Source organism: Oncorhynchus gorbuscha, linkage group LG24 (genome assembly GCF_021184085.1).
Source record: "Oncorhynchus gorbuscha isolate QuinsamMale2020 ecotype Even-year linkage group LG24, OgorEven_v1.0, whole genome shotgun sequence".
NCBI classification, from domain to species: Eukaryota; Metazoa; Chordata; class Actinopteri; order Salmoniformes; family Salmonidae; genus Oncorhynchus; species Oncorhynchus gorbuscha.
Genome location: NC_060196.1, coordinates 65029611 through 65044180, shown reverse-complemented (window position 1 = coordinate 65044180; position 14570 = coordinate 65029611). Strand labels below are relative to the sequence as shown.

The window sequence follows — 14570 nt, the reverse complement described above, 5'->3', positions numbered from 1 at the left end:
GAGAGTTTTTCCTAGCCACTCCTCAGAGCCTGGTTCCTCCAGGTTTCTTCCTAGGTTCTGTCTTTCTAGGGAGTTTTTCCTAGCCACCCCTCAGAGCCTGGTTCCTCCAGGTTTCTTCCTAGGTTCTGTCTTTCTAGGGAGTTTTTCCTAGCCACCCCTCAGAGCCTGGTTCCTCTAGGTTTCTTCCTAGGTTCTGTCTTTCTAGGGAGTTTTTCCTAGCCACCCCTCAGAACCTGGTTCCTCTAGGTTTCTTCCTCGGTTCTGTCTTTCTAGGGAGTTTTTCCTAGCCACCCCTCAGAGCCTGGTTCCTCTCCAGGTTTCTTCCTCGGTTCTGTCTTTCTAGGGAGTTTTTCCTAGCCACCCCTCAGAGCCTGGTTCCTCTCCAGGTTTCTTCCTAGGTTCTGTCTTTCTAGGGAGTTTTTCCTAGCCACCCCTCAGAGCCTGGTTCCTCTCCAGGTTTCTTCCTAGGTTCTGTCTTTCTAGGGAGTTTTTCCTAGCCACCCCTCAGAGCCTGGTTCCTCTCCAGGTTTCTTCCTAGGTTCTGTCTTTCTAGAGAGTTTTTCCTAGCCACCCCTCAGAGCCTGGTTCCTCCAGGTTTCTTCCTAGGTTCTGTCTTTCTAGGGAGTTTTTCCTAGCCACCCCTCAGAGCCTGGTTCCTCCAGGTTTCTTCCTAGGTTCTGTCTTTCTAGGGAGTTTTTCCTAGCCACCCCTCAGAGCCTGGTTCCTCTAGGTTTCTTCCTAGGTTCTGTCTTTCTAGGGAGTTTTTCCTAGCCACCCCTCAGAGCCTGGTTCCTCTAGGTTTCTTCCTAGGTTCTGTCTTTCTAGGGTGTTTTTCCTAGCCACCCTCAGAGCCTGGTTCCTCTCTAGGTTTCTTCCTAGGTTCTGTCTTTCTAGGGAGTTTTTCCTAGCCACCCCTCAGAGCCTGGTTCCTCTAGGTTTCTTCCTAGGTTCTGTCTTTCTAGGGTGTTTTTCCGAGCCACCCCTCAGAGCCTGGTTCCTCTAGGTTTCTTCCTAGGTTTTGGCCTTTCTAGGGTGTTTTTCCTAGCCACCCCTCAGAGCCTGGTTCCTCTAGGTTTCTTCCTCGGTTCTGTCTTTCTAGGGAGTTGTTCCTTGCCACCCCTCAGAGCATGGTTCCTCTCCAGGTTTCTTCCTCGGTTCTGTCTTTCTAGGGTGTTTTTCCTAGCCACCCCTCAGAGCCTGGTTCCTCTCCAGGTTTCTTCCTCGGTTCTGTCTTTCTAGGGTGTTTTTCCTAGCCAACCCTCAAAGCCTGGTTCCTCTAGGTTTCTTCCTAGGTTTTGGCCTTTCTAGGGAGTTTTTCCGAGCCACCACTCAGAGCCTGGTTACTCTAGGTTTCTTCCTAGGTTTTGGCCTTTCTAGAGAGTTTCTCCTAGCCACCCCTCAGCCTGGTTCCTCTAGGTTTCTTCCTAGGTTTTGGCCTTTCTAGGGAGTTTTTCCTAGCCACCCCTCAGAGCCTGGTTCCTCTAGGTTTCTTCCTCGGTTCTCACCTTTCTAGGTAGGTTTTCCTAGCCACCGTGCTTCTACACCTGCATTGCTTGCTGTTTGGGGTTTTAGGTTGGGTTTCTGTACAGCACTTTGTGACATCAGCTGATGTAAGCTGATCAGGGCTTTATAAATACATTTGATTGATTTTTAACGTGTTACTGAGTCAAGATGTTATCACATCAGGAGAAGAACAAGCGAAGGAAGCAGCATAGGGGAAGGTGGGGTGGGTTTATAAAGACAAGATGGAGAGTTCCACAGTGACTGAAGTTGAGGGACCACGGGGCATAAAAGGCTTAGTGTGGAATAAGGGGTAACTAGAGGGATGGTTGGCCGTGGGATTAACATAACATGGGGTGCTTCTGTCTAGAGGGATGGTTGGCCGTGGGATTAACATAACATGGGGTGCTTCTGTCTAGAGGGATGGTTGGCCGTGGGATTAACATAACATGGGGTGCTTCTGCACCTCTATTAGATCATTATAGAATAGAGAAGCTGAAAATAAGGTTTGCCGTTCGGCATCAATAACATGATCGTAGTTCTACCTCAAAAACAAACATGTGAATTCCAATTAATTTCTCACGCGTTTAAATAACTAGACTAATTGACCGGCTAATGTAGCCATCTAGCCAGTCTAAAGTTGCTAACCATGAGCTAGTGTAGCCGATGTGAAATGGCTAGCTAGTTAGCGGTGGTGCGCGCTTGTGGCGCACACCACCACAGAGACAGAGAAATACAGAGACAGAGAGAGAGAGATACAGAGAGACAGAGAGAGAGAGATACAGAGAGAGATACAGAGAGAGACAGAGAGATACAGAGAGATACAGAGAGAGAGAGAGAGACAGAGAGAGATACAGAGAGAGACAGAGAGAGACAGAGAGATACAGAGAGATACAGAGAGAGAGAGACAGAGAGATACAGAGACAGAGAGATACATTTAAATTTAAGTCATTTAGCAGACGCTCTTATCCAGAGTGACTTACAAATTGGTGCATTCACCTTATGACATCCAGTGGAACAGTCACTTTACAATAGTGCATCTAAATCTTAAAGGGGGGGGGGGGGGTGAGAAGGATTACTTATCCTATCCTAGGTATTCCTTAAAGAGGTGAGATACAGAGACAGAGAGATACCGAGACAGAGAGAGAGAGATACAGAGAGATACAGAGACAGAAACAGAGAGAGAGAGAGAGAGTCTAGTGGGGTCTAGGGTCTAGTGTGGCCCAGGGTCTAGTGTGGCCCAGGGTCTAGTGGGGTCTCGTGTGGCTCAGAGTCTAGTGGGGTCTAGTGGGGTCTAGGGTCCAGTGTGGCCCAGGGTCTAGTGCGGTTTCGTGTGGCTCAGGGTCTAGTGGGGTCTAGGGTTCAGTGTGGCCCAGGGTCTAGTGTGGCCCAGGGTCTAGTGTGGCCCAGGGTCTAGTGGGGTCTCGTGTGGCCCAGGGTCTAGTGGGGTCTAGTGTGGCTCAGAGTCTAGTGGGGTCTAGTGTGGCCCAGGGTCTAGCGTGGCCCAGGGTCTAGTGGGGTCTAGTGTGGCCCAGGGTCTAGTGTGGCCCAGGGTCTAGTGGGGTCTAGTGTGGCCCAGGGTCTGGTGTGGCCCAGAGTCTGGTGTGGCCCAGAGTCTGGTGTGGCCCAGAGTCTGGTGTGACCCAGAGTCTAGTGTGGCCCAGAGTCTGTTGTGACCCAGAGTCTAGTGTGGCCCAGAGTCTAGTGTGGCCCAGAGTCTAGTGTGGCCCAGAGTCTGGTGTGACCCAGAGTCTGGTGTGGCCCAAAGTCTAGTGTGCCCAGAGTCTAACTCTTTGTCTCTTTGTATTATAGAGTAATGGATCATATGTGACCTGTCTAATATTTGCACTGTGAGTGTATCTAATGTGCCTGTAGGGCTGAACATACATCATGAACCAGCTGCTGTGTCTCTCCCCTCCAGCTGAACTCCCTCCCCCCTACACAGCCATCGCCAGTCCCGACCCTGGGGGGGTACCCGTCATCAACTGCCGGGTGTGTCAGTCTCTCATTAACCTGGATGGCAAGCTGCAGCAGCACGTGGTGAAGTGCACTGTGTGCAACGAGGCCACGGTAAGACTCACCTGCACCTGTGTGTGTGTCTCTGTGTGTGTGTGTCTGTGTCTCTGTGTGTGTGTGTGTCTCTGTGTGCGTGTGTGTCTCTCTGTGTGTGTGTCTCTCTGTGTGTGTGTCTCTCTGTGTGTGTGTGTGTCTCTGTGTGTGTGTGTCTCTGTGTGTGTGTGTGTCTCTGTGTGTGTGTGTGTCTCTGTGTGTGTGGGTCTCTGTGTGTGTGTGTCTCTGTGTGTGTGTGTGTGTGTGTGTGTGTGTGTGTGTGTGTGTCTCTGTGTGTGTGGGTCTCTGTGTGTGTGTGTCTCTGTGTGTGTGTGTCTCTGTGTGTGTGTGTGTGTGTCTGTGTGTGTCTCTCTCTGTGTGCGTGTGTCTCTGTGTGTGTGTGTCTCTGTGTGCGTGTGTCTCTCTGTGTCAAATCAAATCAAATCAAATTGTATTTGTCACATACACATGGTTAGCAGATGTTAATGCGAGTGTAGCGAAATGCTTGTGCTTCTAGTTCCGACAATGCAGTGATAACCAACAAGTAATCTAACTAACAATTCCAAAACTACTGTCTTATACACAGTGTAAGGGGATAAGGAACATGTACATAAGGATATATGAATGAGTGATGGTACAGAGCAGCATACAGTAGATGGTATCGAGTACAGTATATACATATGAGATGAGTATGTAGACAAAGTAAACAAAGTGGCATAGTTAAAGTGGCTATCACCCCGCTATCATCCAGAAGGCGAGGTCAGTACAGGTGCATCAAAGCTGGGACAGAGAGACTGAAAAACAGCTTCTATCTCAAGGCCATCAGACTGTTAAACAGCCACCACTAACATTGAGTGGCTGCTGCCAACACACTGTCATTGACACTGACCCAACTCCAGCCATTTTAATAATGGGAATTGATGGGAAATGATGTAAATATATCACTAGCCACTTTAAACAATGCTACCTTATATAATGTTACTTACCCTACATTATTCATCTCATATGCATATAATAATAATATAATAATATATGCCACTTAGCAGACGCTTTTATCCAAAGCGACTTACAGTCATGTGTGCATACATTCTACGTATGGGTGGTCCCGGGGATCGAACCCACTACCCTGGCGTTACAAGCGCCATGCTCTACCAACTGAGCTACAGAACACACTACACTCTACATCATCGACTGCATCCTTATGTAACACATGTATCACTAGCCACTTTAACTATGTCACTTTGTTTACTTTGTCTACACACTCATCTCATATGTATATACTGTACTCGATACCATCTACTGTATGCTGCTCTGTACCATCACTCATTCATATATCCTTATGTACATGTTCCTTATCCCCTTACACTGTGTATAAGACAGTAGTTTTGGAATTGTTAGTTAGATTACTTGTTGGTTATCACTGCATTGTCGGAACTAGAAGCACAAGCATTTCGCTACACTCGCATTAACATCTGCTAACCATGTGTATGTGACAAATAAAATTTGATTTGATTTGATTTGGGAAGGCTTTCCACTAGATGTTGGAACATTGCTGCTATAACAGCCTCCACTCTTCTGGGAAGGCTTTCCACTAGATGTTGGAACATTGCTGCAGGGGGACTTGCTTCCATTCAGCCACAAGAGCATTCATGAGGTTGGGCAGTGATGTTGGGCGATTAGGCCTGGCTCGCAGTCGGCGTTCCAATTCATCCCAAAGGTGTTCGATGGGGTTGAGGTCAGGACTCTGTGTATACCAGTCAAGTTCTTCCACACCGATCTCGACAAACCATTTCTGTATGGACCTCGCTTTGTTGCACGGGGTCATTGTCATGCTGAAACAGTAAAGGGCTTTCCCCAAACTGTTGCCACAAAGTTGGAAGCACAGAATCATCTGGAATGTCATTGTATGTTGTAGCGTTAAGATTTCCCTTCACTGGAACTACTGGGCCCGAATCATGAAAAACAGCCCCAGAACATGATTCCTCCTCCACCAAATGTTACAGCTGGCACTATGCATTGGGGCACGTAGTGTTCTCCAGGCATCCTCCAAACCCATTTTCGTCCGTCGGACTGCCAGATGGTGATGCGTGATTCATAATTCCAGAGAACGTGTTTCCAATGACGAAGAGTATTACACCACTCCAGCCGACACTTGGCATTGCGCATGGTGATCTGAGGCTTGTGTGCGGCTGCTCGGCCACAGAACCAATTTGATGAAGCTCCCGACGAACAGTTCTTGTGCTGATGTTGCTCCCAGAGGCAGTTTGGAACTCGGTAGTGAGTGTTGCAACTGAGGACAGATAATTTTTACCCGCTTCAGTACTCGGTGGTCCTGTTCTGTGAGCTTCTGTGGCCTACAACTTCACTTTGCCATTGTTCCTCCTAGATGTTTCCACTTCAGTACAGTACTACAGACCCTACAGTACTACAGACCCTACAGAACTACAGACCCTACAGTACTACTGTACTACAGACCCTACAGTACTACAGTACTACAGAACTACAGTACTACAGACCCTACAGTACTACAGACCCTACAGAACTACAGACCCTACAGTACTACAGACCCTACAGTACTACAGACCCTACAGTACTACAGACCCTACAGAACTACAGTACTACAGACCCTACAGTACTACAGACCCTACAGTACTACAGACCCTACAGTACTACTGTACTACAGACCCTACAGTACTACAGACCCTACAGTACTACAGTACTACAGACCCTACAGTACTACAGACCCTACAGTACTACAGACCCTACAGTACTACAGTACTACAGGCCCTACAGTACTACAGTACTACAGACCCTACAGTACTACAGACCCTACAGTACTACAGACCCTACAGTACTACAGACCCTACAGTACTACTGTACTACAGACCCTACAGTACTACAGTACTACAGTACTACAGTACTACAGACCCTACAGTACTACAGGCCCTACAGTACTACAGACCCTACAGTACTACAGACCCTACAGTACTACAGACCCTACAGTACTACTGTACTACAGACCCTACAGTACTACAGACCCTACAGTACTACAGGCCCTACAGTACTACAGTACTACAGGCCCTACAGTACTACAGTACTACAGACCCTACAGTACTACAGTACTACAGGCCCTACAGTACTACAGTACTACAGACCCTACAGTACTACAGTACTACAGACCCTACAGTACTACAGACCCTACAGTACTACAGACCCTACAGTACTACAGTACTACAGACCCTACAGTACTACAGACCCTACAGTACTACAGTACTACAGACCCTACAGTACTACAGACCCTACAGTACTACAGACCCTACAGTACTACAGTACTACAGACCCTACAGAACTACAGACCCTACAGAACTACAGACCCTACAGTACTACAGTACTACAGACCCTACAGTACTACAGACCCTACAGTACTACAGTACTACAGACCCTACAGTACTACAGACCCTACAGTACTACAGACCTACAGTACTACAGTACTACAGACCCTACAGTACTACAGACCCTACAGTACTACAGACCCATTTACATTACATTTACATTTAAGTCATTTAGCAGACGCTCTTATCCAGAGCGACTTACAAATTGGTGCATTCACCTTATGACATCCAGTGGGACAGTCACTTAACAATAGTGCATCTAAAACTTAGGGGGGGTGGGGTGAGAGGGATTACTTAACCTATCCTAGGTATTCCTTAAAGAGGTGGGGTTTCAGGTGTCTCCGGAAGGTGGTGATTGACTCCGCTGTCCTGGCGTCGTGAGGGAGTACTACAGACCCTACAGACCCTACAGTACTACAGACCCTACAGAACTACAGACCCTACAGAACTACAGACCCTACAGTACTACAGACCCTACAGTACTACAGACCCTACAGAACTACAGACCCTACAGACCCTACAGTACTACAGACCCTACAGTACTACAGACCCTACAGTACTACAGACCCTACAGAACTAAAGACTCTACAGTACTACAGACCCTACAGTACTACAGACCCTACAGAACTACAGACCCTACAGAACTACAGACCCTACAGTACTACAGACCCTACAGTACTACAGACCCTACAGTACTACAGACCCTACAGTACTACAGACCCTACAGTACTACAGACCCTACAGAACTACAGACCCTACAGTACTACAGGCCCTACAGTACTACAGACCCTACAGAACTACAGTACTACAGACCCTACAGTACTACAGGCCCTACAGAACTACAGGCCCTACAGAACTACAGACCCTACAGAACTACAGTACTACAGGCCCTACAGTACTACAGACCCTACAGTACTACAGACCCTACAGTACTACAGTACTACAGACCCTACAGTACTACAGACCCTACAGTACTACAGTACTACAGACCCTACAGTACTACAGACCCTACTGTACTACAGTACTACAGACCCTACAGTACTACAGTACTACAGACCCTACAGTACTACAGACCCTACAGTACTACAGACACTACAGTACTACAGCACTACAGACACTACAGTACTACAGACCCTACAGTACTACAGTACTACAGACCCTACAGTACTACAGACCCTACAGTACTACAGACCATACTGAACTACAGACCCTACTGTACTACAGACCCTACTGTACTACAGACCCTACAGTACTACAGACCCTACAGTACTACAGACCCTACAGTACTACAGTACTACAGACCCTACAGTACTACAGACCCTACAGTACTACAGACACTACAGTACTACAGAACTACAGACACTACAGTACTACAGTACTACAGACCCTACAGTACTACAGACCCTACAGTACTACAGACCATACTGAACTACAGACCCTACAGTACTACAGACCCTACAGACCCTACAGTACTACATACCCTACAGTACTACAGTACTACAGACCCTACAGTACTACAGACCCTACAGTACTACAGTACTACAGAACTACAGACCCTACGGTACTACAGACCCTACAGTACTACAGACTCTACAGTACTACAGACCCTACAGTACTACAGTACTACAGACCCTACAGTACTACAGACTCTACAGTACTACAGACCCTACAGTACTACTGTACTACAGACCCTACAGTACTACAGACCCTACAGAACTACAGTACTACAGACCCTACAGTACTACAGACCCTACAATACTACAGTACTACAGACCCTACAGTACTACAGACTCTACAGTACTACAGACCCTACAGTACTACAGTACTACAGACCCTACAGTACTACAGACTCTACAGACCCTACAGTACTACAGTACTACAGACCCTACAGTACTACAGACCCTACAATACTACGTCTCAGCTGAGAAGGATTGTCTGTCAGTCGATCCCATCGGCCTGGGGCTGACCTCAATAAGAGGCTATTAGTAGCAGTGCTGTACTGCTCTGCTCTGCTCTGTCTAGACTCAACCGAAACCTGCTGGGATTGATACACTTAAATCCATAGCCATGACTGGGCAGAATTTGGACTAATCAGAATGGGACTGGATGTGTCCCAAATGTATACAAATGGGATGTGAAATGCCTTAAAGAAAGTATTCATACCCCTTGACTTATTCAACATTTTGTTGTAACAGCCTGAATAAAATAAAATATTAAATATTTCTCACCCATCTACACATAATTCCCCATAATGACATCACAATACCCCATAATGACATCACAATACCCCATAATGACATCATAATTCCCCATAATGACATCACAATACCCCATAATGACATCACAATTCCCCGTAATGACATCACAATACCCCATAATGACATCACAATTCCCCGTAATGACATCACAATACCCCATAATGACATCACAATTCCCCGTAATGACATCACAATACCCCATAATGACAAACATGTCTGTAGACATTTTTCAAAACTTTTGAAAAAGAATTGCAGAAATATCTCACTTACTGTACATAACTATTCACACTCCTGAGTCAATACCTTGTACTGTAGAATCACCTTTGGCAGTGATTACAGCTGTGAGTGTTTCGCTCGTCGTCGGAATGAGGAGACCAAGGTGCAGCGTGGTAAGCGTACATCTTTCTTTAATAGATGAACACCAAAAAAAAAAAAAAAGTATAAACGACCGGAACGTTCTGCAGGCTACACAGTAACTATACAAAATCAACATCCCACAAACTAAGGTGGGGAAAAAGGCTGCCTAAGTAGGATCCCTAATCAGAGACAACTATAGACAGCTGCCTCTGATTGGGAATCATAACAGGCCAACATAGAAAATACAACATAGATTGCCCACCCTAGTCACACCCTGACCTAATCAAATAGAGAATAAAAAGGCCCTCTAAGGTCAGGGCGTGACAGCGAGTCTTTCTTGGTCAGTCTCTAAGAGCTGTGAGTGTTTCTGGGTAAATCTCTAAGAGCTGTGAGTCTTTCTGGGTAATTCTCTAAGAGCTGTGAGTCTTTCTGGGTCAGTCTCAATGAGCTGTGAGTCTTTCTGGGTAATTCTCTAAGAGCTGTGAGTCTTTCTGGGTAAATCTCTAAGAGCTGTGAGTCTTTCTGGGTCAGTCTCTAAGAGCTGTGAGTCTTTCTGGGTCAGCCTCAATGAGCTGTGAGTCTTTCTGGGTAATTCTCTAAGAGCTGTGAGTCTTTCTGGGTAATTCTCTAAGAGCTGTGAGTCTTTCTGGGTAATTCTCTAAGAGCTGTGAGTCTTTCTGGGTAAGTCTAAGAGCTGTGAGTCTTTCTGGGTAATTCTCTAAGAGCGTTCCACACCTGGATTGTGCAACATTTGCCCGTGTATTATTTTCTAAATTCTTCAAGCTCTGTCCAATTGGTTGTTGTTCATTACTAGACAACCATTTTCAGGCCTTGTCAAAGATTTCCAAGTAGATTTAAGTCAACCTGTAAACATGGCCACTGAAGAACATTCACTGTCTTCTTGATAAGTAACTCCCGTGTAGATGTGGCCTTGTGTTGTAGGTTTTTGTCCTGCTGAAAGGTGAATTCATCTCCCATCATCTGGTGGAAAGCAGACTGAAGCAGGTTTTCCTCTAAGATTTTGACTGTGCTTAGCTCCATTCCATTTATTTTTTCATCCTGAACATTTCATTTACATTTAAATTTGATTACAAGCATACCCATAACATGATGCAGCCACCACTATGCTTGAAAATATGGAGAGTGGTACTCAATAATGTATTGCCCCAAACATAAAAAGTGAATTGCTTTGGCAAACGGTTTGTGGTATTCATTTAGGGCCTAGTTGCAAACAGGATGTATGTTTTGGAATATATATATTTTTCCGTCAGGCTTCCTTCTTTTCATGCTGTCAGTTAGGTTAGTTATGTGGAGTAACTACAATGTTGTTGATCCATCCTCAGTTAGTTATGTGGAGTTATATATATGTTAGTTGTTATATATATTATATGTTAGTTATATAACTACAATGTTGTTGATCCATCCTCAGTTTTCTCTTATCACAGCCATTCAACTCTGTTGCTGTTTTAAAGTCACCAATGGCCTCATGGTTAAATCGCTGAGCGGTTTCCTTCTTCTCCGGCAACTGAGTTTGGTAGGATACCTGTATCTTTTTAGTGACTGGGTGTATTTATAAGGGCACAGGACGAGATCCAGATGCAGACACGGGAGGCAGATGGTTCAAGTCTCTGATATTTATTAGTATCCAAGGGGCAGGCAAGAGACAGGTTGTGGACAGACAATATATCATGACAAGGTCAGAGTTCAGGAGGTACAGTGTCATGTTTTGTCATTAATTATCATGTCTTGTCCCTGTGCTTCCCCTTCTATTCGTTTCCCTCTGCTGGTCTTATTAGGTTCTTTCCCTCTTTCTATCCCTCTCTCTCCCCCTCCCTCTCTCACTCTCGCTCTCTCTTCTCTCTATCGTTCCGTTCCTGCTCCCAGCTGTTCCTATTCCCCTAATCATCATTTAGTCTTCCCACACCTGTTCCCGATCCTTTTCCCTGATTAGAGTCCCTATTTCTCTCCTTGTTTTCCGTACCTGCCCTGTCGGATCCTCATCTATAATTCACCGTGCTGTGTCTATGTTTTGCCCTGTCGTGTCGTGTTTCCCTCAGATGCTGCGTGGTGAGCAGGTGTCTGAGTCTGCTAGGTTCAAGTGCCTTCCCGAGGCAACCTGCAGTTCTCGATCAAGTCTCCTGTCTGTTCTCGTCTTTACGAGTAGTATTATGCTTTTTGTTTTGTAAAGTTTCTTACTGGATTAAAAACTCTGTTTTCGCCAAGTCGCTTTTGGGTCCTCATTCACCTGCATAACAGAAGGATCCGACCAAGGAATGGACCCAGCGACTACAGAGGCTCGTAACACTGCCGTCAAGATCCAAGGAGCCATGCTCGGCAGACACGAGCAGGAATTGTCTGCTGCTCGCCATGCCGTGGAGAACCTGGCCGCTCAGGTTTCCGACCTCTCTGGACAGTTCCAGAGTCTTCGTCTCGTGCCACCTGTTACTTCCTGGCCTGCCGAGCCTCCGGAACCTAGGGTTAATAACCCACCTTGCTACTCCGGGCAGCCCACGGAGTGCCGCTCCTTTCTCACCCAGTGTGATATTGTGTTCTCTCTCCAACCCAACACATACTCTAGAGAGAGAGCTCGGGTTGCTTACGTCATTTCACTCCTTACTGGCCGGGCCCGAGAGTGGGGCACAGCTATCTGGGAGGCAAGGGCTGATTGTTCTAACAATTACCAGAACTTTAAAGAGGAGATGATTCGGGTTTTTGACCGTTCAGTTTTTGGTGGGGAGGCTTCTAGGGCCCTGGCTTCCCTATGCCAAGGTGATCGATCCATAACGGATTACTCTATAGAGTTTCGTACTCTTGCTGCCTCTAGTGACTGGAACGAGCCGGCGCTGCTCGCTCGTTTTCTGGAGGGACTCCACACAGTGGTCAAAGATGAGATTCTCTCTCGGGAGGTTCCTTCCAGTGTGGACTCTTTGATTGCTCTCGCCATCCGCATAGAACGACGGGTAGATCTTCGTCACCAGGCTCGTGGAAGAGAGTTCGCATCAACGGTGTTTCCCTGCTCCGCATCGCAACCATCTCCCTCCTCTGGCTCTGAGACTGAGCCCATGCAGCTGGGAGGGATTCGCATCTCGACTAAGGAGAGGGAACGGAGGATCACCAACCGCCTGTGCCTCTATTGCGGATTTGATGGACATTTTGTTAATTCATGTCCAGTAAGAGGCCAGAGCCCATCAGTAAGCGGAGGGCTACTGGTGAGCGCTACTACTCAGGTCTCTTCATCTAGATCCTGTACTACTATGTCGGTCCATCTACGCTGGACCGGTTCGGGTGCTACATGCAGTGCCTTGATTGACTCTGGGGCTGAGGGTTGTTTCATGGACGAAGCATGGGTTCGGAAACAGAACATTCCTTTCAGACAGTTAGACAAGCCTACGCCCATGTTTGCCTTAGATGGTAGTCATCTTCCCAGTATCAGATTTGAGACACTACCTTTAACTCTCACAGTATCTGGTAACCACAGTGAGACTATTTCTTTTTTGATTTTTCGTTCACCTTTCACACCTGTTGTTTTGGGTCATCCCTGGCTAGTATGTCATAATCCTTCTATTAATTGGTCTTGTAATTCTATCCTATCCTGGAACGTATCTTGTCATGTGAAGTGCTTAATGTCTGCCATCCCTCCCATTTCTTCTGTCCCCACTTCTCAGGAGGAACCTGGCGATTTGACAGGAGTGCCGGAGGAATATCATGATCTGCGCACGGTCTTCAGTCGGTCCCGAGCCAACTCCCTTCCTCCTCACCGGTCGTATGATTGTAGTATTGATCTCCTTCCGGGGACCACTCCTCCTCGGGGTAGACTATACTCTCTGTCGGCTCCCGAACGGAAGGCTCTCGAGGATTATTTATCTGTGTCTCTTGACGCCGGTACCATAGTGCCTTCTTCCTCTCTGGCCGGGGCGGGGTTCTTTTTTGTTAAGAAGAAGGACGGTACTCTGCGCCCCTGCGTGGATTATCGAGGGCTGAATGACATAACGGTTAAGAATCGTTATCCGCTTCCCCTTATGTCATCAGCCTTCGAGATTCTGCAGGGAGCCAGGTGCTTTACTAAGTTGGACCTTCGTAACGCTTACCATCTCGTGCGCATCAGAGAGGGGGACGAGTGGAAAACGGCGTTTAACACTCCGTTAGGGCATTTTGAGTACCGGGTTCTTCCGTTTGGTCTCGCCAATGCGCCAGCTGTTTTTCAGGCATTAGTTAATGATGTTCTGAGAGACATGCTGAACATCTTTGTTTTTGTCTATCTTGACGATATCCTGATTTTTTCACCGTCACTCGAGATTCATGTTCAGCACGTTCGACGTGTTCTACAGCGCCTTTTAGAGAATTGTCTCTACGTAAAGGCTGAGAAGTGCTCTTTTCATGTCTCCTCCGTTACTTTTCTCGGTTCCGTTATTTCCGCTGAAGGCATTCAGATGGATTCCGCTAAGGTCCAAGCTGTCAGTGATTGGCCCGTTCCAAGGTCACGTGTCGAGTTGCAGCGCTTTTTAGGTTTCGCTAATTTCTATCGGCGTTTCATTCGTAATTTTGGTCAAGTTGCTGCCCCTCTCACAGCTCTTACTTCTGTCAAGACGTGTTTTAAGTGGTCCGGTTCCGCCCAGGGAGCTTTTGATCTTCTAAAAGAACGTTTTACGTCCGCTCCTATCCTCGTTACTCCTGACGTCACTAGACAATTCATTGTCGAGGTTGACGCTTCAGAGGTAGGCGTGGGAGCCATTCTATCCCAGCGCTTCCAGTCTGACGATAAGGTTCATCCTTGCGCTTATTTTTCTCATCGCCTGTCGCCATCTGAGCGCAACTATGATGTGGGTAACCGTGAACTGCTCGCCATCCGCTTAGCCCTAGGCGAATGGCGACAGTGGTTGGAGGGGGCGACCGTTCCTTTTGTCGTTTGGACAGACCATAAGAACCTTGAGTACATCCGTTCTGCCAAACGACTTAATGCCCGTCAAGCTCGTTGGGCGTTGTTTTTCGCTCGTTTCGAGTTTGTGATTTCTTA

General features: G+C 46.9%; 1 protein-coding gene across 4 annotated transcripts in view; it reads left to right on the top strand.

Moving 5' to 3' along the window:
• LOC124013190 (type 2 phosphatidylinositol 4,5-bisphosphate 4-phosphatase-like) overlaps positions 1 to 14570 on the top strand; it is a 61858-nt gene that overhangs the window by 29674 nt on the left and 17614 nt on the right. For all 4 annotated transcript variants that reach the window (XR_006834833.1, XR_006834832.1, XM_046327419.1 and 1 more), the window contains exon 2: positions 3422 to 3570. Coding sequence is in view for 2 of the 4 variants with exons in the window: in XM_046327419.1 (XP_046183375.1) it covers positions 3422 to 3570 (149 nt within the window). In the remaining 2 variants the exon portion in view is untranslated. The remainder of the gene's footprint in view (positions 1 to 3421; positions 3571 to 14570) is intronic.